This window comes from Cupressus sempervirens, chromosome 4, assembly GCF_028749045.1.
Source record: "Cupressus sempervirens isolate cs-2001-9-10 chromosome 4, ASM2874904v1, whole genome shotgun sequence".
NCBI classification, from domain to species: domain Eukaryota; kingdom Viridiplantae; phylum Streptophyta; class Pinopsida; order Cupressales; family Cupressaceae; genus Cupressus; species Cupressus sempervirens.
The window spans coordinates 213,962,127-213,987,743 of record NC_143121.1 but is presented as its reverse complement, the minus strand read 5'-3'; the positions used below and the strand labels follow the sequence as shown (position 1 = coordinate 213,987,743).

General features: G+C 34.4%; 1 protein-coding gene across 1 annotated transcript; it reads right to left on the bottom strand.

Annotated features, from left to right (window-relative positions):
• LOC149560745 (putative disease resistance protein At4g33300) lies at window positions 1-25,333 on the bottom strand. Its single transcript, XM_089824780.1, has 5 exons — window positions 24,539-25,333; window positions 2,398-2,807; window positions 1,672-2,027; window positions 1,379-1,590; window positions 1-1,040 (listed from the first exon to the last, which is right to left on the bottom strand). The coding sequence occupies exons 1-5, from the start codon at window positions 25,188-25,190 to the stop codon at window positions 223-225; spliced, it is 2,448 nt and encodes an 815-aa protein (XP_089680906.1). The 5' UTR covers window positions 25,191-25,333; the 3' UTR covers window positions 1-222.
• Window positions 25,334-25,617: the final 284 nt, after the last annotated feature.

Genomic DNA, 25,617 nt, shown 5'->3' with positions numbered 1-25,617 from the left:
TGAAGGCAAAAGGGACTTAAAATTATTTTCATAATAAGTGTAACAAATTGTATTTGTGGCCGCTGGTTCACAGTATAACCGTCTTTATTGAAATAAGACATTAGCTGATATCACGTCTCCTAGACCTGCATTGATATGCAACTCCACACCTAGAACATTATTTTCCTTTGACGAAATGTCGTTCAAAAGTTTCTCAAAAAGAGTTAGAAACAGGGAGAGAACTTAGTCATGAAGCCAATCCAAATTAAACTCTGCTTCCACTATCTCCACTTCGAGCCCGGGGATAGAAAAGCTCTTGGCCCACAACCACTGCTTTGCAATCTCCTCATCACAGACAACATGTTTCAACGAACGTAATCCACACACGGTACTAGGCAGCCTCTTTAAACGTGAACACTCTCTCATATCAAATTCTCTCAGTTTTTCTAATTCTCCTATTTCTTCTGGAAGTTTCTTCAAACCCTCGCATATTGAAATGTCCAGATATTCCAGCCACACAAGATTTCCAATTGATGAAGGAAGCTCTCTGAGGCCTGGTAGTGCCGATAGCCTTAATACTCTTAGACAGCCCATACTCCCAATTTCAGAGGGTAAATTCTGAATAAGATGACAATTTGTAACAGACAGCATCTGAACAGATTGCATATGGCAGATTTCAGGAGGCAACACTTCAATATCACTGCAGTGATCCAGGTTTAAATCTTGCAGCTTGGTGTTGTTAAATGTTGAAGTCCGTTCAAACCCTTCACATAAGCTTAAAGAGAGCTTCTCTATTTCCTGTAATGTTTTGTTGTGTATTCCAAGAGGTGGTGAAATTACCCTCTCCAGACGGAGAACTTTCAGCTGAGTGAGGGAAGATAAGGAATCGATTCCTTTCAATGTTGCCCTTTTTGAACCATAATTGAATAGCATGAGAATTTTCAGTTTTTTCATGGTTTTCAAAAATGGGGGAAGAAAGTATTCACTTGCGGAAAATGCTATCATCATAACCTCTGCCTCTGGAAAGTTCATGTCATCCCACTGAGTTTCATTCATAGGGCCTGCACGAATGCCACAAAAGTAATCCAATTAGGTCATTTAAGTTCGGACTTGAATATGTATTCTAGGGTTAGTTTTCTACTATATTCCAAACGAATCAGGGAGAATGGGAGGATATGCAACAATAAATCTAGATATGCAGAATACATTCCATTGTCTAATCATGAGTTGACCGCGTACAAAAATGACTATATATCACACATGTCTTATAAAATTTGTTTGGTTGGCTTAGACAAATATTTATCATGCTTCTTCAAAGGTTGAATGAAATGAAAAGTAAGCTACATGGTGTTATTACTGTGTGCTGAACAATGTTGTGATACTGTTCAGAAAAACCCACCTGTGTGAAAAGAAACAATCCGAGCATCAAATATTTTATTAGTATGCGATTGCCATATCTGAGGCAAACTACTCTCTTTCTCAGGCACAAGCAATCTTTTACCATGGAGTGCACCGTCTTTATATCCCAAGTACAAGGCTAAGTCTCGTATTACATCATGCTGATAAAAGTACAGTTCAGAGGCATTTCCATAAGACATAGCTGCCTGATTCCTGCTCAGTACAAGCAACGATTCAGTACAATAATTAAATAAAAAACAACAAATGTATATATAACAGATTAGAGAAGTTCACCTTGGATTGATAATTAAATTCAAAAGGTTTCTGCTTGCAAGTTCCAATAAGATGACAAAGGGATCTTGCCACTCCAATTTCCTAACGTTAACCCAAATATCTAATAGCGCATCAGCACAGATTTTCCTGTTCTCTGGAAATGACCCTAAGTCTAGGAAACACTCTCTCGGTATATCATCCAAGAAATCAATACTAGTCGCCAAGCATCCAAGCAACCCCTCTCTGTGATAATCTGACATGGACTCGCCTTTGGAAAGCCTGCTCTTTGCCCTTTCCCACGCTACCACTGGCTCCCCATGCAAGGTGCTCCCAGTAACCTTCAGAGCAAGTGGTAGGCCCCCACATTTTGCTTGCACCTGTGTTTGATTTCAAGATCAATAATAAAAAAACCATTGACTGCATATATTTTTGCAGATAATATAAAGTCTATAGTAATCCGTAGCTCTTTACAGCATCTCTAATATAGTTTATTTTTCTTTTCAGCTAATGTTCCAATCTCGCTCACAAGTTCCTTATGCATGGTAGGCGTAGACAATGATACTGATGAGGCATGCATATAATATGTAGATGTGGAAGAAACTCTATTCTTTAACCATATCTCGAAAAGGCCAGTATCACCAAGCCATGTGTTTATAGACATTAAAATGTGTTGTAAATCTATACGCATAATTTGCCACAATCATCCAAGTATTAAAAACCAAATAATTTATTTTAAAAATTGTTTACCTCCTTGACTAGATTTGCATCGGCGGTCCCTGGGATTGAATTCTGTCCAAAGGCCCAGAAGCAGAAAAGAGACAGTGCATCGACTTGGCTCAACAATTGTAATTGGTACAGTTTTATACATGGGGTTTTGGGGATGATAGAAATGTCTCTTGTTGTAACAAGGGTCTTGTATCCTCTTCCTTTAAATAGTAATTTGTCCAAGGTTGATCTGGACCAAACATCATCCAATATAACAAAGATTGGCTTGGCTTGTTTAAGAAGTTGCTGCTGCAGCTGTCTCTGCCCATCCTCCACATTCTGAAACTCCGGTTTCTTCTTTTCAAAAAGATTTTCGCACATGGTCTCCAGTATTTCTTTGAGGTTTGGGCATTGCGAAACTGTGATGAAGAGCACCTTGTTCTTAAAGAAATCTAATATCGACAAGAAAACAACTGTATATCAGATTGTGAATGTAGCAATGCCAAATAAACAATTTGTTTTAGCTTTGAAAAAATAAACAACATTGAACTTTGTATGAGGGCATGTTTTCTTAACATTGGCAACAGGTTTGTATATGCGCCAATAATCTCTTGAATTGACATAACCATTTTTCCAGGTTCTCTTAACTTAAAATATGTGTTTTAGAAAGGTTCTTGTAGCCTTCACTACAAGAAAGTGAAGGATGAAATTGGAATAATTTATTTAAAATAAAAATTAAAAATAAAAATAAAATAAATCAATATTATAAGGAGTAATAAAGTCTTTTGTAATTATTTATAAAAATTTAATTATATTTAATTAAAAAAAATTAAAAAATAGAAAAAAATAAAAAGTAACAATTTTTTTTTAATATGGTCTCACTTCTCTTGTAAACTTACTTCTCACCTCAACATAAATCGTTGTCAAATCAACAAGGAAAAAATAAAATGGAAGAATTAAGATAGACCTAAAAATAACTACTTCTAAACTACTCTACAAATAAATTCTCTACTTCTCTAGAGGATGCCACCACCTTATTAGAGATAAGAAAAGTGGATGAATGAAGTACAATGAGCCCCCAATCCTTAACCACCATAAAAAAAAATTGAACTCTATAGTGTGAGTTTCACCTCAGAAGGAAGAGAAAAATGATCCCTATAGAAACAAAAGAAAGGTTAAAGAAGAAAGGCTCCATTACAACCTAACCAAACCTAAAATATAACAAGGTTCAAAGAAAAACTCTCAGACCCAATAGTAAAAAAAAATAAAGAAACTCCTTGGGTCCAGCAAAAAATACCATTTTCAGTTTTTCCATTGAACAAACAAAATAGAAAAGCATAGTTATAGAACATCAATCTAAAGATCTACAATAACTCACCACACTTATAAGAATAAAGAAGAAAACCCTAGACATAAACAACAAGAAAAGGAAGGAACAACCAAGAAGAACCATGCAAAGATATAAATTAACTACCCAAATCTTTCACATTAATCACCACTCTCACCAATACACCTATAAGAAAAATGCAATAGTTCGCAACATATTTTCTAAGTAGTAGCCTTTTTGTACTCCTAGGCTAGCCACCCATCTCTTTTGACTACTATCTACATACTTCAAAAACATATTTTGTAAGTATTAGCAAGAGGTCAAATGTTTTGCAACACTACCTAACTAGGAAAATTATCTTCTCCAAAGAAGACCATCACAATGACAAACCTCACCCCTTAATAAGAAAAAATCATAAATAAAAATGTCATAATCCCATGAGAAATTAATGTGACAGGTACTAGAGCTAAAAAAATAAAACCTAGTTTGAAGCCACCATATTATTCCTTGAAAGGAAAAATAGACATCCTAAAAATAGTCTACTCGAAAGACTAATGGAAAAAACTCATGTCATTATCATCCTCGTCAAAATATTCTATAACTGCCTAGCTTCCTAAAACCCTAAATCAACTTCTCTCACTCCTCATTTTTAAAATCCTAACATTATTAGAGATTTCAGAAATAAAGAATGCAAACAGTAAGTTTTTATATTAGTGCATCTATTGAATAAGTGAAAAAAAAAAGTTTAATATAACTATTGAGTTTTTATATTAGTACATCCATTGAATGAATTTTGATCTTGGGATTATGTAGTTTAGATATTTCTTTATTTGGATGTTTTGTATGGTTTTGGTTCATCATAAATGAAATTTACATTTTTCTTATTCAATTTTTTTAAATAAAGGTATTAGTTAATAATGATTTTTGGTGTTATAAAATTTTTATACATTTTAAATAAATTAAAAAATCAGAAATAAACTAAAGGTATTATACATACATAGCAATTCTTTTTAAAAAAAAAATTTATTGTGAAATAGATAATATTATATTAGCTCTAATATATTTGATGTAGATTTACTACCCAATTTATTAAATTTCACTCTATTACTAAATGCAAATTTTCATTTTTAGGATTCTAACTATGTTATCTTAATTTTATCAGAATGAATATCCATAGAGATTCATAAGTTATTAGTTCTGAATATCTACAACTAAATAAGTTATTAGTTTTGAATTTCCAAATTCTGTGTGTGTGTGTGGGAGGGAGGGAGGGAGGGAGAGAGAGAGAGAGAGAGAGAGAGAGAGAGAGAGAGAGAGAGAGATTTTCAAATAAGGATTTTCATGGTTGAAAATCACATCATTATAAGTGTGAAGAGAGTAAATGCATTTTGATTTTACACTAGAAATAAGTGGATATATTATCATCATATTCAATTGAAAGTCTATGAAATCTTCTCCTAACCCATTAGCTTCCCATCATTGATAATTATTTGCAAATCACATAATGCCCTTGGTTGACCAACTCCTCGTTAAAAATACTTCTATTGAACTAGCTAGTGTATTTTCCTTATGTTACATATTAAATAGATTGATATATGACCACATGTATTCTTTCCTTTTGATATAATACAATAGTCATAAATTAGTTATCTCCTATTTTCTCTTCTATCATGCATCCTTTTTAGTGACATATTATTTTTCAGTGAATTTCCCTATCATGGACTCTCGAAGGTAGATGATTTTGGTGAGAGAGTCATTCTGATGATTATTTTGGGATTGGATGGTCTTATTTTCTCTTGGAGAGAGATGGTGTTTATTATATTTTTATTTAATGTGTTATGCGGGGCCAAAATATTATAATTTTAAGTTGAGTTGCACTTTTTATTTTATAAAGTTACTTTTTATATAAAAGTGCATTATAAAGGTGCAACACATGATTGGTGGTCACATGGTATGGTTACATTGCAACATAAGAAGGTGACATCCTATCAAGATTTTATGGATAGACTGGTCGAGTGCTTTGATAAGAAAGACCTAGAGGTCTTCTTTTGTGATCTTACACAGCTGAGACAGAAAGATAGTTTGGAGGGCTACATCAGTGAGTTTAAGAGATTATCAGTGATGGTGTAGGATGTGTCTGAGAGGAGGTTAGTTATACTATTCATAGAGGAGTTTTCTAAACCTCTAAAGGGGTGGATTAAAGCATTTGATCCCCCTTCATTGCAGGAGGCTATGAGGAAGGCACAAAGCATGGAGCTCACAAAACCATCCAACAGGTTCACCTCCAAGAGCACTTCTTCATTCAAGAACAATAAGAAGTTTGATAAAAACAAGGGAAAAAAGGGTGACACCAAGGGAAGGTCTACTACACCTTTGGATATGGAAACATTGAATGACTTGCACATGAAGAAGCTATGTTTCTATTTCAAGGGTCCCTACGACAGAGATCATGATTGTCCTATGAGGCCTAAGGGGAAGGCCAATAGGGTTATCTGGGCTTACTATTAGGGTTCAAATTCTGATAGTTCTGGTATGAGGATGATCATAGTGATGCAGAGCTTGAGGTAGAAGTAGAAGCTCCAGAGACTAAGGAGGAGCTTGAGTTGCACTTACAAGAGGCACACTTTTCTATCATTCAGGAAGGATCTTTTAGAGTGCATGGTGTTCTAGCGAGGTAGAGAGTTATTTCTTTGGTTGATATAGGTGCTACACAAAAAATTTATTGATGCACACTTTGTTGAACATCGTGGTATTATGACTAAGGAGTTTGAGGGACTATGAGTACATGTTGTTGATGGCTACACTCTTAAGTGTAACAGGATGGTTAGAAATTTTCTATTAAGCCTGGACAACTATGAGTTCAAGGCGAACTACCATGTTGTCAACATGGGTGATCTGGATATTGTTCTTGGGATGAAGTGGTTGCACTCATTGGAAGAGGTCACCTTTAGATTGAAGGACCTCGAGATTAAGTTTGAGGTGGATGGGAAGCAATACATTTTGAGAGCCATCAGAAGTGGAGACATCAGGACTATTTCCTTTAGATGGTTGGAGAGGTTAGCCAGACATGATGGCATTGAGTGGGCAGTCATATGTACTCTCATGCCTACATAGGAAGGATAGTAGAAGATAGAGTATCATCCTGACATACAGAGATTGAGTGTGAAGTATGATAGAGTCTTCAGTGACATCCTACCTGGTAGACCACCAGATAGAGGCATTCAGCACATCATTGAGTTGGAGGAGGGTCCTAAACCCATGATGGTTACACCATATAGGCATCCTAAGAGGCTCAAGGATGAGATCAAGAAAACCATCAAGGAGCTTCTTGCAATGGGTCACATTAGGCCTACCAAGTCTCCTTTTTCTTCTTCGGTTGTATTGGTGAAGAAGAGGGATGGTACATTGAGGATGCACATTGATTACAAGGTGTTGAACAAAAGGACAATCAAGAACAGGTACCCCATCCCATAGATTGATGAGCTTCACGGCGCATGTTACTTCATGAAGATTGATTTGAGATCCGGCTACCATCATATCATAGTTAGAGAGCAAGATATTGATAAGACTACCTTTAGATGTCATTGTGGGCACTTTGAGTTTGTGGTCATGCCATTTGGGATGACCAATTCACTAGCTACTTTTTAGTACACCATGAACAGGGTCTTCCATCACTAGTTAAGGACGTATATGTTAGTCTTCTTTGATGATATTCTAATTTACAGTCAGACTTGGCAGGAGCACCTAGAGCACTTGGAGATAGTTTTGGGGATCCTACAGTTAGAGTCTTTGTATGCCAAGGAGTCCAAATGTGATTTGGGCATGACAACACTATTGTATTTGGGTCACATCATTAGTGTAGAGGGAGTAAGGATGGATTCAGATAAGATCCATGCTATTGTGGATTGGCCTACTCCAAAGAACCTAACATAGTTGAGAGGGTTTCTTGGGCTATGTGGTTTCTACCATAGATTTGTTAGTGGGTATTCACATCATGCAACTCTTATGATAGATTTGCTAAAGAAGGGAGCCTTTGTTTGGACACCTGAGGCATAGGCTTGCTTTAAGAGATTCAAGAAGATCATGACTACATGCCCTGTGTTAGCATTGCCTAACTTCTCAAAGCCATTTGAGCTTCAGAGTGATGCATCTAGAGAGGGTATTGGTGTTGTTCTGATGTAGGATGAGCACCCCATTGCATTTGAGAGTAGGAAGCTCATGGGCTAGATAGATCATTTAGTATATATGACAAGGAGATGTTAGCTATTATGCATGCATTGGCTAAGTTCAGGCAGTATCTGGTGGGTGGTAAGTTTTGCATCAAAACCGACCACAACAATTTGAGACATTTCCTTGGACAGAGAGATCTCAATGATAGGTAGCAAAAGTGGGTTAGTAAATTGCAGGCTTATGATTTTGACATTTCCTATGTGAAAGGGACTTAGAATGTGGTAGCAAATGCATTTTCGTGTAGACCACATCTCAGTGCTATGATTCAAATATCAGAGGATTGGAAAAACTTGATCATTGTTGAGTATGCTAGAGATTCATGGGCATACAGGATTGTTGATGGGATAGTTGTTGATACCAAGTATACACTTGTGGATAATTTGATTATCTACAAGAACATGATATTCTTAGTCCCAGGATCAAAGATGAAGTGTATTGTTATGAGAGCATTTCATGATTTACCTATAGCTAGACATCCTGGATACTTCAAAATGTACAAGTAGTTATGAAAGCAGTTCACATGGAAGGGGCTCAAGGTAGATGTGTTGCAGTATGTTAGAGAGTGTCCTATTTTTTAGCGAAAAAAACAAGAGCACACCTTTCCAGCAGGGCTCCTACAGCCACTTCCCATTCTTGGTAGGAAGTGGGAGTGTATATCCATGGATTTCATTATAGGCTTGCCTAAAGCCCAAGGGCAAGATTGCATCTATGTGGTGGTGGATAGGTTGATGATGTATGCACACTTATTTCCCATCACTACTACTCACACGACAGTGCAGGTGGTTGAAATCTTTTTCGGGGAGATTTTTAGACTACATGGGATACCCTGGAGCATAGTAAGTGACAAGGATAGTAGGTTCTTGAGTCATTTTTGATAGGAGGTGTTCCATTTATGTGGAATTGAGCTCACACCTAGCACCAATTACCACCAGGAAACTAATGGGCAAACAGAGATAGTAAATAAGTGGGTGGAGGGATATTTGAGGAACTACGTGGTTGGTCAATAGAAAGCATGGGTTAGATGGATTTATTTAGGTGAGTATTTCTATAATACTACTTATCAAATGTCTATTTAGATGACTACTTTTAGAGCACTATATGGCTATAATGCACCGAGCTTCGTTTATTTGCTTATGAGTGATGTTAGAGTTCCTCGTGCTGGAGATTTTCTTTAGGATAGCAAGGACATTGTTGATGCTCTCAGAGATAATATTTCCAAAGCACAGAATTAGCATAAGCAATATGCAAATCAGAAAAGGACAGAGAGGTGTTTTGAGGTTGGTGACATGGTTTACCTCATGCTACAACCTTACTGGTAGTCTACTCTCAGGAAGAAGGGGTCAGAGAAGCTTAAGCCTAGATACTATGGCCCTTTCAGGATTATCAGGCAGATAGGTGAGATGGCTTATGAGATTGAACTTCCAACAAAAAATAGGGTGCACAATTTTTTCCATGTGTCACAACTCAACAAGGCATTGGGTCAACATGTTGTGCCTTCAATATTTCTTCCTCCATTGGATGATAAAGGAAAATTGGTTGTTGTTCTTGAGTACATCATTGATAGTAGAGAAAGGCAGCCATGTAGGAGGACTATTAGAGAGTACTTGGTGAAGTGAAGAGATTTACTTGAGGAGGATGCCACATGGGAGGGAGAAGATATTTTGCAACATCTAGCTTTGAGATTGCTTGAGGGAAAACAATTTTAGGAGGGGCAGATTGTCATTTCCCCTTTTTCGTGACATGTTACTTTTCAATGAATTTTCCTATCATGAACTCTTGAAGGTAGATGATTTTGGTGAGAGAGTCATTCGAATGATTATTTGGGGATTTGATGGTCTTACTTGCTCTTGGAGAGAGATGGTGTTTATTATATTTTTATTTAATGTGTTATGCAGGCCCAAAATATTATAATTTTAAGTTGAGTTGCACTTTTTATTTTATAAAGTTACTTTTTATATAAAAGTGCATTATAAAGGGATTTCATAATAATATTTTATGGATACTTCTAGAAGTTCCTAGTGGCTTCTTAGGAAAGTGAATAAATAGAGTGCTTGGCTTCTCAATTGGACATCCCATGACTTGAGTTTACACTACTTTTCTCTTTGAGCATTTGTGGTGCCATCTTGGTTTGCAAATTTTCGTTTGATCATTAGGAATGAAGTCTCCTAAGGATTTGCATAACTGAGGAGGTGAAATATCCTTTGAAGGGTTGCCCTTTGGAAGTGGTATTCAACTACTTCAAGTTGGGTTTATTCTGTATTTAGACATTTCTAGCAGGGTTCAATTTTCAGCTTGGACATACATTTTTGCTCATATCTCACTGTCGGATATCATATGTCAAAACATTTGGTTATCATTGAATGAATATATTGGCACTATTTTACATTTGTTATTTGAGTAGATCTGTGGCACAACAATTTCCTTTGTTCAACATTATACTTTTAGCAGTGTATTCAGTTTGCATGTCAAGTTTAGTATTAGTGGTTTTTTTAGTGGCCTATTGGCAAGGGTCATTACATCTTCCTTTCCATATTTATTTTAACATACCAGAGCATAAAACCTTGATTAGGAGAACAACTAGCCATGAGATCACATAAATATAAGCCTCTTCCTAAAGACCCATTTCTCTAAACCTCTCTACTAATATTATGTATAATAAGGACTTCTAGGAATCCTCCCCATTTATTTCATTAAAGACTAGCTTAGAAGCAAATACTAGTCCCTAAGTTATTATGCATTTTACCCTTATAACTCATTTATTTTTTCGCCTAGTAAACTAATTCTATTTAACTGCATGCTCCTTATTTTTCCCATATCTTCATACTAGAAATAGTTTATCATCTATTTCTAGATATAAACAATTAATAAAAGTTAAAAATCATAGAAGATGTCTTGAAAAAATATTTTCTTAACAAAAAGAAAATAACAATCAATATCAAACACTAATTATTCAACTTCTTATGTTTATTATCTATTATCTAGTGAATCTTATCACCACATTTACTTTAAATCTATGTTTATCTAAAATATGATTCCAAGTTAGCTTAGTTGATGTTTTTCACATCCTGCATTACTAAAATTAAGAGGGGTCTTTTAGCCCATCCAAGATTATATATTTTATTCTAGAGAGACTTTATTTTTGCATGCTTCACAAAATAAATTCAGCCTAGTTATTAGTAAACTAACAATTTTTCCTAACATGAATTTCCAACATTTGGTGTTCTAAACTGATCTGTTATCAGGTCTATCATATATTATTGTCAACTTTTTCAAATTCATTTTTTATTTGTACCATCATGGTACAGAAAACTAGGCCCTTAAGTCAATATGAAAAATTATAAAATTAGGGTTAGGTTTGACAGAAAAATGTGAAAAAAAATTATTAGCCTTATATAGAAAATATGTAAGAAGATAACATGTAACAAATTTATTATACTTTATAAGATAATATCCCTTTACTAAAAATTTATTCTATATGTTGAACATTTTGAATTTCAATGTACTAGTATGAAAATTTTAAGAAAAAGATAAGAAGTATATGTCTAAGAATATTAAATATAATCAAATGATAACTTTTTTTACAAGATTGTGATTTTTTTCCAAGGAAATAATTTTTTTTTTTTAATACTATGACTTTTCTATAATATAAAACTCTTAGGCATGACCCCCATAACATAGTCTAAACCACATCATTTTTTTTGTTTCTTTTATTAGGAAAAGCATACAATGTGAGATATACTTCCAAATTAAAAATTATAATACTTGACTTGAAAGTAATAATTGTGTTTCAATCAATTTATCATTTTTGTTTAAAAAGATAGGATTTGCATGCATGTTTCACCACCCTAAATTAAACAAAATGCTAGATTATCATTTTACAAAATTCTATATATAAGTAGTCAAATCATATACAGGTTAGACACATATAATTTTGTAACTTTTCCATGTAAAAATTAATTATGACTTTTCTTCTATAATTATTTCAAAATTATACTATTTTTCAATTAGTTTACAAAATGTGACTTATTTTTAAAAATTTTAGTTTTTCACATAGATAGATTCTACACATACCCATATAGTTAAAAGTACTCTTAACACCATTTGATTTCTTCAAAGATGGTGACATTGAATCAAAAATCATTTATGAGCATACTATAAAGCCTTCTCTCCCCCTATTGAATGTTTCACCTTTAAAAGTACCATATAATTTTACAATCAAACTTATGAACTACTAAAGGATGAACAATCTATGTGTTCAACATCTTGTGCTAGTTTCATTTCCTTCTACCTTTCCACTCAATTTACTTTCCACAGACTTATTTTGAGGTATCTCAATCATATTTAGCTCAAAACCTAATTTTTAGATTATCTCATTCATGGATCTACTTTCACAACTCCACTCTATACTAAGAGTCTAGATTAATACAAATAAAAAAGGGCCCCAAATCTACCTATAACCAAAAAATAATAATAAAAGTAACATTGAGTGAAAAGTAAAGGGAAAAGAATAGACCTCATAAGAAGTGAGACAACAAAAATTCAATAAATAGCAAGATGTTACTAAAGATAAATCTTTTGAATAGATCTATATCCAATGGGAAAAGTAATGTCAAACCCCAATAAATTTATAAGAAGTTACATTAAAGGTGTTGGAAATAATAAAGACTAGCTAGGTTACTGAGAGGGGAGGGGTGAATCAGTAACCTCAAAACTTTTGACAAAGTCAACACTTGAATAACATAATTCATTCACCATTAATTCATCTAATGTACTGCATGCATGAGAAACTGAAAGATAAACATTCATGGCACATGAACACAATATTTGGTGACCCAGAAACCTTCCAAATAGAAAGTAAAACTAGGGTGGGGATGATACCCAGAAAACTTTAGTACTATAGTATAAATTTGGCCGATTAAGGCTTACATTGATCACTTCTGGTGATTTTCCCTGTAAGGAGCAAATAGGACTACTAGGTCCACCTTGTTAGAGGATTTACAAACATACAATGAAGTATGCACTTTGTTAAGAGATTTAAAGAAAAGATTGCTAAGTTTACCCTATTAAAGGATTTGAATCTAATTCACCTATTAGGATGAAACAGTGGATCTAGGACTTACAACTTTATTTTCTAATTAGATTCTTGAAGTACAAATCAGCTCTTGTGATAGATAAGACCTTTCTACTCCTGAATTAACCTTGCTAAATACCTTTCTCTACTGCTGATTTTCATTCGCATTCATCAAAACATCTGCTTACTATTATACCTTACATTCATTTCATGAATTCATTATTCCATAACATACTTTGGTATGATATAATACATTACATATATACCATTCAATTCTCATAATTACAAGGTCAGCTAGAACACAAGATAACACAAATATTACTGAGTCGGCCCAATAGTAGAACAAACTCAGATTTTGAAACTAACTTGGTGAACTTCTGATACTTGGCATCCACTACATTATTTGGCATCATCATGCATGTCGTAGAAGTAGAGGCATGGTCCATACTAATCACACAACATAGCTTCAAACTCAATGACCATTGGAGACTCAATAGATATGTTGTTACTCAGTAGAAACTTAATACTATGTTTACCTTACTTGCACTCGATAAACACTACTCATCCATCACTTGGTTAACACTGGCTTCACATCATAGGAACTGATGACTCAGTAAACACTGTGAAGCTCGGTAACAATAGAATTGCTTAGTGATAATTGGTGGACTTCACACTGCCTATTTTCACTTGGTAGCCTCTAGAATGCTCTGCGTGAACTGTGAAATTTGATAACCACTGAATTGCTCGAAAAACACTGGAGACTGAATGATGAACTCAATAAGCATAAAAAATTATGAATAAGTATTTCACTAATGACAAACATAACTTAATGCCAACAATCTCCCCCTTCGGCATTAGTGACAAAAACACTTATTAGCCAAAACTTATGTACACTGACATACTGATTTTGATTTTGATTTTTCAAAATTTTTCTTTGTAATTCTATTGTATATACATTTACACATATCTCCCACATACAATGTATATATCATATAAGACATAATATATATAAAGTCTCTCTCCCCTTACATGTTTATACACATAGCCTCTTCCCCTTTTTGACAGTAATGCCAAAGATTTATACAAGGTATTTATATAGAGACAACAAAATGTGAGAGAAACTCAGAATGTACCTTAAGAATAAGACTTAGTGTCTTATCCCAATGAGCTTGCAAAATTTTGTAGGTTTGAAGTGACACTTGAACTTCTACTGAGATTTCAATCATATGATTTGCAATTGAAAAATTGTTATCATGGATCAATGTTTTAGAATAAGAAATATGCTTTTGCATTGTGTCCATGATTGGAAGGATCATGTTTTGGATGTCTGTTAATGTAGATCTAATCCTTGTTTCCTCTCTCAACAGTTTAGCTTGCATATTTGATAGAAATCTCACCTTTATGTGATGTGCTGAGCTTGAGTTGGGGTCAAGCTGCAACTTTTGAGCATTGGCTTTTAGATCTTCATCTATCTTATTCAATTTTCCTTTTATCTCCTTGGTGATCTCGGTAACATCGCATACCTTGGAGAAAAGTGATGTTACATTTCTAAAAGAATTTTCAAGATTTGCCAAAATTGAGGATAGTTCTACCTGATGTATGGCAATATGATGAGCAATGTGCTCAAGCACTTAATTATCAAACTTTTTCTCTACCTTCTCTATCTATTTATCTTGTCTAGTAGAATCCTCATTGAACTTATGTACTACTTCCTCTAGGTATAGAAAAATAAGTTGAGATGAATCAACATCAACACCCATGGCTTCTATTATGATATTCTTTGCACTTTCAATTATTTAGAATTCCCTGTCTCTTTCATCTTTGAGCTGCTTTTGCCTTGCCTTCTGTTCCAAAAGTTGGCTAACCAATATCATTGCTTCCATAGTGGTAGTATTAAAATCTATCATGGGAATCTCAATTTCCTTGTCCAAATCAATATCTTCATCAATTTCTTTTCCAGTGATCAGAAGTTTAAGTGGTGCCTTTGGTTCTACTTCTGATATTACTACTTTGGACTTTGAGATAGAAACAATGGTAGAAATAGTTGGGCTTATAGAGAGAACTTAAATAGGGCTTATTGATGAAATACTAGCTGAGGAAATAAAAGAATCCAAAATTGATGTGCTACCCAAAATTGAAGTAAAAACTAGTCGAATACTGACAGGAGTATATACAATAGGAGCACTTACTAGAACAATCAAAGTTGAAGTAGAAAAAATTGTTGAACTTGATGCTACACTTATTGCTGATGTCTCTAAATCGAGATCTGAAGAAGAGGAGGGCTACATCTCGGTAGATGAAGTGGTAGACACTTCCATTAGTGATACCTAGAGTTGAGTGGGAGCAAATAATGATTGAGTAGATGATGTATCTGTTGTGGTTGCAATCACACTCGTTGAAACTGTCTCCACTAATGATAGTGTAGATTTTGGTGGAGAGTGAGGAAGGGAGGCAATGAATTCTACAGTAATCCTCACTGGATCACTTTTTTCATCTTCGTCTTCCTGCTTATGCTCCTCCTTAGCTTCATCCTCTTTCTTTTCTTCACCATCCTTCATCAGATCTTGATAATCTTAGGCATTTATAGTGACACAAGGAGTGTTTTCTTCCTCATCATCCTCATCCTTGTCACTATCATCATCCTTGATTTCCACTGGATCCTTTCTAGGCTTAGGAAGATGGAACACATCCTTCCATACATCTGTAGGATTCTTCACCACATGTTCAATATCTTTCATTAAGACAAGACAAGTATTAAACTTCAAGATCATTCTATTCTCATTATCTTTCAATGTTTTCTTCACTTTTGCATCTGTCAAGTTGGGCACCAACTACTTTAGAGTTTGAGAAAATATGTCCTTAATAGTTTGAATGGTGTTATCACATCTGACCTTGACCTTGGCCAATAAAACTACTAGCACTTGTGAAGCAAACTGATTAAGAGAGAATTTCCAATTTCCTAAATTTTCCATGATCACATCTTCAATCTCCTTTTGTTCTGTAGGTGTCCTAGTTTCATATTCGAGTGCCTTGAAGTTGTGTATACTAGCACCTTCTCTTAATTTCTTCAATCTTTCTTTGTATGTGGGAGGAGGTTGGAAAAATTCAACTTCACTCTCATCTTTTCTTTCTTTCTTCTTAGATCTCCTTGTAAACACAACTATAGAGGGCTTGGGTGGCTTGGTGATAATCACCTTGCTTTTCTTTCTCATTAGCTATTCCTCTTTTTCTGATTCTTGTTCTTCATTATCAAGTTCCTCTTCATCTTCTTCTTTGCCCTTGGTAAGCACAAGAGGGGCTTCTATAGTTTTCATCTTTGCTACCCTTTTGTTGCCTCTATTGAGTGCCTAAGGAATCTTAATTCCAATCTCTATTCTATTTTTAGCTTCATCATATGTTCCAAAGAGAGGTAGCTTTGGATCTACAAGCTCATTTACTAGGGCTTCAATTATATCCTTGGTTTCATTAATGTTAACCTCATAAGGAAGAGCGTTTACCCATGCAACTCTAGGCCTAGTTGTCTGGATATAAACTCTATCTAAATCAACCATGAAACATACATAATCTTTGTAGTCTTCAACTAGCTTGGGAGGAATCCAGAATCTGTTGTTCATCTTCTCCTTAAAAACTTCAAAATAGTTATCCACGATACTATCAAAATTCTCACCCATTTATGCAATAAATTCATTAATCTGATACAAAATAGGAGTCTCCTTTCTCCATACCACTGAGCCTTTGGAGGGGAAAAATATTTGAACATAAAAGAACAAACAAGTTAACAAAGAACCAAATTTACAAGGGTTATTCTTTGAAGTCCTAATGTTATCCATGTTCTTATTCAACTATTTCAACATTAAGTCTACTAGATCAAATTCCAAATTCTTCTTAATAACCTTATATGTTAAATCCATAGCCTCACATGACACACTATTCAATCAACTAGAGTTGTATATTTTATGTGCAATAATATGAATTCCAAACCTAAGTTCTACATGAAATACATTGTTGGTTTTCAGGCCTCTATCATCCCACTTGACTAGGGTTTTCTTTTGAAGCTCTTCCTGACCTAGGGTTTTGGTTGTTTTAACTTTGTTTAGCATAGGGAGTCTAGTAATCTTGTGAATCATCTTCTTTGTCATCAAGACTAGCTACTCTAACCACAACTGACCATTATGCACATGGCTCAAAATATATCTAATCCATTTTACTTGGAAGTTTCTTGGTAGATGTGGGATGTGGGTTAAACCTTTGACTTCTAAATGCTTATGTTGAAGGTTGAGAGACCCATCAACACACATTTCTCCTAGGGCACTATCCATTTCTAGGGTTCTAATTTCTTGCATAGCACACTTGAAATGAGTACAAATATTGTTTATAAGGAGTACCTTTGGAAGAATTTGTGACTGAGCTCCATTAGGGTCGAGTGCCTCTACAATCACTAGTACTAACTTGAAATTTGGGGCTTTCCATTCAATGCCTTTTACCAACATCTTTGAACCCCTCTTTGCCTTGCTATTGCTACTGCCAGATGCCATGATTTCTTAGTAAGCTAAGAAAATACCTTAAAAACTTTGCTGCAATTTTACTCATGATTGCCGGAATGCTCTGTAAATCACTCTACTATGGATATACTAGATCTACAGTGAAAATGAAGTTGAATTCCTACCTTTTTGATGAAAAATTTCCATTAATGCTCTGTACCCTGAGAGCCATAATGACACAGTGCCTGATAGATTGTCATCCACTAACTATCCTCAGTAGAAGCTTGCAACTCGACGATCAAAAAAAACTTTGTTACTCCCGACCTCACTCAGTAGAACCTATGACCAACCTTGCTCAGTATGACCTGATCTTACTCAATGAATGTTGAATTCTTTTGATCCCTCTATATCTAGAATACTAATTTGGATCTTTTGCTTCCTTTCATTGGAACTACTTGAGATATTACTTGAGAATACAGTTCCAGTTCTCCTTTAACAACTTAATTGGAAATGACGGAGTCACCTACTTCTTGAGTGGCTTCACTACCATTACTTGAACTAGTTTCCTTGGTAGATTTAGGAATCCATTATTGTCTCATCTGTTTCCTGATGTTATCAACTTTTGCTTTCTTTTCATCTTCAAATCTACCTATATTCATTTAATTCTTAGCTATATGACTAAGTTCAGTACATTTATAACATCTTATTGTAGTATCCTTCTTTCTCAAGTGATACCTTGCACAATTTATGCCAATGTGTCGATATTCTCCACAATAATGACATCTACACCAATTATTGTAGTCCCAACCAAATATTGTCTTTACAAATTATTCAGTTGGATTGAATGGTTTAGATCTGCATTTGGATGCCTTGTCACCTTTTTTCTTGCATTTGTGACATTTGTCTTCAAATTTTGGTTTCTCCTTGCATTCATTAGCTTTATGACCATACTGACTGCAATTGTAGCATTTTCCATTGAATTTTGTCTTTCCATTGCTCCAACATTTGTTTGATGTGTGACCTGTCTTACCACAATAATTGCAAGTAGGTTTTTGATTCCTTTGAGAACCTCTTTTGAACGATTCACCTTCTTCTTTGTATCTAAGTCCTGCTTTACCTTTTTGTCTATTAAGATTTTTCTCATTTTGTTGATTCAACTAGTTCATGTCTACTTGGGATTTCATCATTCTCTCATTGACTTGTTTTTTAATGTTTAGGTCATTTTTCAATATTTCACTAATTTTCTTTTCGAATCTTAGCTCATTTCTTGTTCTTTTATTGATTTGTCTTTCAAAATTCAGATCATTTATTAATCTTTCATAATCTGCTCTGAGAGTCATGATTTCTTCATTTGCATTGGAGATTTGATCAATAAGATCTTCATGTTGAAGGGATTGATTTTGATCTTCATTGTTTCCTGCCTCCAAATCTTCTTTTTCCTTATTCCTATATTCCAAATTTTCTCACAGTCTTATTGATTGAATTTCTTGTTCTCTTTTGAGTTTCCTTACTTCTTCTTGCAGAGATCCATTCTTTTCTAGGAGTTCCTTAATTGCATTATTTTGTTGATTCAAACTTCTTGAAGGGAAAAAGATCTTGAATCTTCTCTTCAACATACTTGAGGTCATTCATCTGGTTTGCAAGTTCCTTCCTTCTTTTTAGAGATTGATAAAGATGCTCTTTTGCTTCTTTGAGTTGAACTGAGGCCATCTTCAGATCTGGCTTTTCATTTTCAACGACTTTGTTAAGTCTGAATATCTCCATTGTCCTTTGATCTTTTCTCATGTTGTTAAACTTTATCTTGAGAACCACGAATCTCTGATACCAATTGTTGGAAATAATCAAGACTAGCTAGGTCACTAAGAGGGGAGGGGTGAATCAGTAACCTCAATTTTTTTTACAAATTCACCATTAATTCATCTAATCTACTGTATGCATGAGAAACTGAAAGATAAACATTCATGGCACATGAACACAATATTTGGTGACCCAAAAACCTTCCAAATAGAAAGTAAAACTAGGGTGGGGATGATATCGACAAAACTTTAGTATTGCAGCATAAAGTTGGTCGGTTAAGGCTTACATTGATCACTTCTAGTGATTGATAGAGGGGCCACACCACCCTTACTCACTCACAATCAAGAAAGCAATAATATGGAGACCAAAAAAATGCTTCAGAAGAAATTTTATTATACTTGAAGATCCTTACAACACCCACAAGATGATATCAAGCTTCTCCTTGAGCTTCTCCTTCCACAACTTCAACTTCTCAAGTTTCTACTCCTCAAGCTTCTATCTCTTGAACTTGATTACAAATGATAATAAGCCTTGCTTAAATAGGCACTTCTAATCCAAGACATTACAAACACAACCAATGTGGGATAAAAGGTAAATACAACTATCTTTAAATAAATATTAAATTCCCACCCAAATACAACTAAGCACCCAACAAATATTAAATACATGATTTATCCAAAACCTTCTAGAATTTCCACCTGCACACCTCGATTAATGGAATGACAACTATTTTTCTTATTTTCCTATTTTATGCCACTTATGCACCTTGAAAATAGAAATTCCTCTTTTTGTTTTTCTTTTTTTCTCCTTTTTCCTTTTTATTTTTATTTTTTATTATTTCTCCTCTAATTTTCGTCACTTTTCTCTCTCCTGCACAATTTTTTTTTTTTTTTTTTTTTCAATTTTTCTTTTCCCATGCAAGATGCTCCTGCATCAGACTCCTCCGATAGATAGAAAAGTGTGTCCCACACTTTGACAGCAAAAGTAAGATCTACCACTATCTTCATCTTCACCAAAGGTTTCCACCTCAACGAGGACAAGAAAACCACCATGCAAATCTTCCACATCTGCATTACTCTATCAAACACTAGAATCTCAACCATCCAATCAACATGCTCATTCCTATGAACAAACTGAACATAATTCTTCATCAACAAACCCTCACTCACATCAGCAACTAGTGAATCCACACCAGTAGCAACAAACCCCACATCAGCAACAAAAAACTCCATATTAGCACCAACATGTAGATCTCTATCACTACATGCCAAACTCTCAACACTAGCAACCTCATTGCTCACAACAAGATGCTCTACAATACATAACTCACCTCCAACAACAATCGGATCATCCATGATCAAGTTCTCTGTAGTCTCCATGTCAGACTCAACCAACTGATCATGAAAACCAACCTTTGTCCCAACATTAGCAACATTAGGAATATCTTTATCAACAACTTCTAGTTGCTCTGTAGGTTCTGCATCAGGCTCCACAAACTGATCAGCAAAACCATCCTCTTCCACCTTGACCTTCTTAGCTTTAGCATCCAACCGAGTAAACATCTTAGAAAAATTCCTCTCCACTATATCATGGATTTTCTCAATCATCTTAGGGTCCAATCCTCTTGGAGCCATCTTCCAAGATCTTTCTAAACCCTCTGCAACAAATCCTTCCCACGCTCCTTGTGACAACCAAATTGTTTGCAAGTCAGATCACAACCTGCCACCTCGCACAAACAATCAAGAACCACATCACAAGTCTAGGACAAAAGATTTGCAATCCACCAACTTTGATAAACTTTTCCCAACCAAGGTCCTGGTACAAACTGCCACACACTTCGGCGATCTGCTTGTACACTCAGGATCTCCTGCTTTGATACCACTGATAGAGGTATAGCTCTGATACCACTGATAGAGGGCCACACCACCCTTACTCACTCACAATCAAGAAAGCAATAATATGGAGACCAAAAAAATGCTTCAGAAGAAATTTTATTATACTTGAAGATCCTTACAACACCCACAAGATGATATCAAGCTTCTCCTTGAGCTTCTCCTTCCACAACTTCAACTTCTCAAGTTTCTACTCCTCGAGCTTCTATTTCTTGAACTTGATTACAAATGATAATAAGCTTTGCTTAAATAGGCACTTCTAATCCAAGACATTACAAACACAACCAATGTGGGATAAAAGGTAAATACAACTATCTTTAAATAAATATTAAATTTCCACCCAAATACAACTAAGCAGCCAACAAATATTAAATACATGATTTATCCAAAACCTTCTAGAATTTCCACCTACACACCTCAATTAATGGAATGACAACTATTTTTCTTATTTTCCTATTTTATGCCACTTATGCACCTTGAAAATAGAAATTCCTCTTTTTGTTTTTCTTTTTTTCTCCTGTTTCCTTTTTTATTTTTTATTTTTTATTATTTCTCCTCTAATGTTCGTCACTTTTCTCTCTCCTCCACAAATTTTTTTTTTTTTTTTTTCCAATTTTTTTTTTTTTCAATTTTTTTTTTTCCCATGCAAGATGCTCCTGCATCAGTGATCTACCCTATTAGGAGAAAATTAGACTACTAGGTCCACCTTGTTAGAGGATTTACAAACATACAATGAAGTATGCACTCTGTTAAGAGATTTAAAGAAAAGATTGCTAAGTCTATCGTATTAAAGGATTTGAATCTGATTGACCTGTTAAGATGAAACATTAGATTTGACTTACAACTTTATTTGGTAATTAGATCCTTGAAGTAGAAATCACCTCTTGTGATAGATAAGACATTTTTGCTTCTGAATTGACCTTGTTGAATACCTTTCTCTATTGCTGATTTTCATTCACATTCATCAAAACATCTGCTTATTATTATACCCTACATTCATTTCATGCCTCCATTCTTTCATAACATACTTTGGTATGATATAATACATTACACATATACCATTCCAATTCTCATAATTACAAGGTCAGCTAGAACACAAGATAACACAATTTTACTGAGTCGACCCAATAGTAGAATAAACTTAGGTTTTGAAATTGACTTGTTGAACTTCTGATACTCAGCATCCATTACATTACCCGGCATCATCATGAACTCGGTAGAAGTAGAGGCACGGTCCATACTAATTACACAATGTAGCTTCAAACTTGGTGACCATTGTAGACTTGGTAGATATGATGTTACTCGGTAGAAACTAAATACTATGTTTACCTTACTTGCACTCGGTAAACACTACTCATCCATCACTCAGTTAACACTAGTTTCACATCACAAGAACTGATGACTCAATAGACACTATGAAGCTCAGTAACAACATAACTGCTCGGTGATAACTGCTAGACTTCACATTGCCTATTTTCACTAAGTAGCCTTTGGAATGCTCTGTGTGAACTGTGAAATTTGATAACCATTGAATTGCTTAGCAAGCACTGGAGACTGAATGATGAACTCGGTAACCATATAGAATTGTGAATAAGTGTTGTCACTAATGAACAACATAACTTAATGCCAAAAAAAGGAACAAAGAATTTAAAAAGGAAAAAAAAATAATCGATCTATGAAGCCTAATTACCAAACCTAGAGACCAAAAAACATAGGAAGAAAAGGAATAGTAATGGGATTTAAAAGCCTTCTAAGTATCTATTACAATTTAGAACTATTTGAACTAAAGAAAACTTAGTTAAGGAAATAGGACAAATCTTGATAACGATGGATATAATTTTTAAGGAGCTCTTAAACCTTTTACAAAATAAAAATATCTAAACTAGAAATTTTGTAGCTAAGTATTTGGCTAGTAATCTATTCAAAAATTTAGTGGGAAAATAATCAAGGGAAGATGATCCCACCCGAAAACGAATAATTATGGGAAAATAAGTTAGAAAGAGCCCCCATAAACTATACACACCACAAATAATCTAGAAGGATTATTTAAAGTGGGTATATTAGTTGTAAAATAATGATCTCAGACATTAATTTCCATAAAAATGCATGACCAACTTACCAGTCTCAGTGAAAATTGTAGTAACCATCCAAAAATATTTTAAAAAATATTGATAAGGAACTTCATGAAAATGATGGGTATGAAGAATATATGACAACCATTGACAATAACATCCCATTAAAAAAAATCTCATCTCTTGTAGGGAATTTCTCTCCAATTGATAGGAGAAGATCTCACCTCTAATGTAGAAGCACAGAAGAAAAGTAACTAAGAAGAAACCAAGACCCATAAAATAAATACAATCTAGTAATTATTTTGAAGGAAATACCAAATAAGACTTGAAATAATCTCGTTTAACAACCTCATATTGAAAGGTACTACTAGAACACAAGAGGAATTAGGAAAAAATCACAAAGGCTTAACCTAAACTTTAAGATGGATTTCCCAACAACTTGAATATCAAAAACTATTAGAATATTGAATTAATTAAGTTTGTTTTAGATTAGTTTAAAATTAATTAAATAAATAATATATTTAACTAATGGAGATTTGCATTCTTGTAAAGAGGTTATGCTATTATTTAGGAAATATAATGACTTTATACATGTTACTATGTGGCATTTGTTAAATAAAGGAAAAAAAATCTATTTAAAGAAATATAAATTTCATTTAAAAAAATGCATTTATCAAAAACACAAATAACAATAGAAAATACAACAAATTTCAGAATACTACATAAATATTCTATAAAATAAAAAGTAACTATATAAATATTCTATAAAATAGAAAGTCAAATAAAGCACAATACCATAATTCAATTTGAAAATTCTACCACCTAATTTGATTGAAATTTGAATCTTACACCGCCGTACAATCTTTATACGTTTAATATTAGCACAGAACGGAAAAACTACATAAATACTTTATAAAAAAAAAATGCAAATTTGTGTCTCTAAAAGCAATTGGCCTTTAAAAAAGAATAAAGAAAAGAAGAAAAACTTTTACAAACTGATTTGAAATTCTGATGTACGCATATTGACTTTCGTTTATATGATTTCATTTCGTGTACAGTGAACCTAGTTTTAATGTAATTCCAATCTTCAATAAAAATAAAAAGATTGTTCAACTTAATTTAACACATTGTACCATCAGGTAGTGGCATGAAAAGAATTATTCTAAATATCAATCTAGGCACTCATATACGTTATTTTGTTGAGTGCGCATATAATATCTTGTCATTTAAGAAGGAACACTCAAACTCTTTATTGGGTTACTACATGAAAGCATAGAAAATTATAGACCTGAATTGTAGGATTAAAAACATACCTCTGACTTGGGGATCATTCGAGAGAGCCAATGCCAAAGTGGTTTTGCCACCTCCCCCAATACAATGCAGGCCAACCACAGACACCTCTTTCTGAAACAAAATGTCCTTCAAATCTACGAGAGATTTTTTCAATCCCACGTAAAACTCAGATCTATAACCAGGAACGTCATCATGATAAGAGTACGTCGGATCCTTCGGATTTGATGAATCTATTTGTTGAAGCATAATGGCATTCTGACTCGGATCATCAGTGATCATAGAAACTTCTTTGGAGATTGAATCCTTCAGCATGCTTGCATGTTGGATATCTTTTGCATTATAAACACTTTCAAAATCTTCCTTGAGCCTTCTCACATGGAGTAATACGTGAGCGGGCATTATCCCCATAAACACATTGATCTCCTTTTCGAGCTTCAACATACGAGATGCGTACCTATAATTCAGCGGCAGGTTAAATGGGCTGATATTCTCACATTCCTTTATCAACGCCGCTCCCATTATCAGTGCCTTGTAAAACTTGTGAAGGATTGCATTTTGTTCATCTGTGGGTGATTGCAAATCCTGCAAACAAATTTCTTGAATAGCTGGGCTTAGTGCCTTCAACAGAGAATCTACTCTAATGCACAGAGACTTGCAGTTAAACATCTCCATAGCCTGATTCTTCAATGAAAAACACTTCAAGATATATATTTTCACCTCTATACAATTCTATCTTCCCTTGACCCTTTACAGTTGTTAACGAAAGGTGGCTCTTCCTTCCTGAGGACATTTATTCCAATCATACTTGGCTGGCTAAAGAGAGAAACAACTGGACACTCCATATTCATTTCATGGAAGTGGCCCGGAAATAACATAATGTGTTCTTTAGTCCAAGGAGACAGCGCAGAAAGATGAAAACAAGTCATTGTTTAAGAAATTTGATGCGAATTCTTAGCTGGAATCACTTGCGTTCACACACGTTACAGAATGCATTTACTTGTAAAACACTCCACCACATGTTTTTTCTCGCAAAATTTGACGAGTGTAGAGGTTTACGTTCGCGTGAGCTCCGTCGCCAAGGAAAAATTCAAAGTCTAAC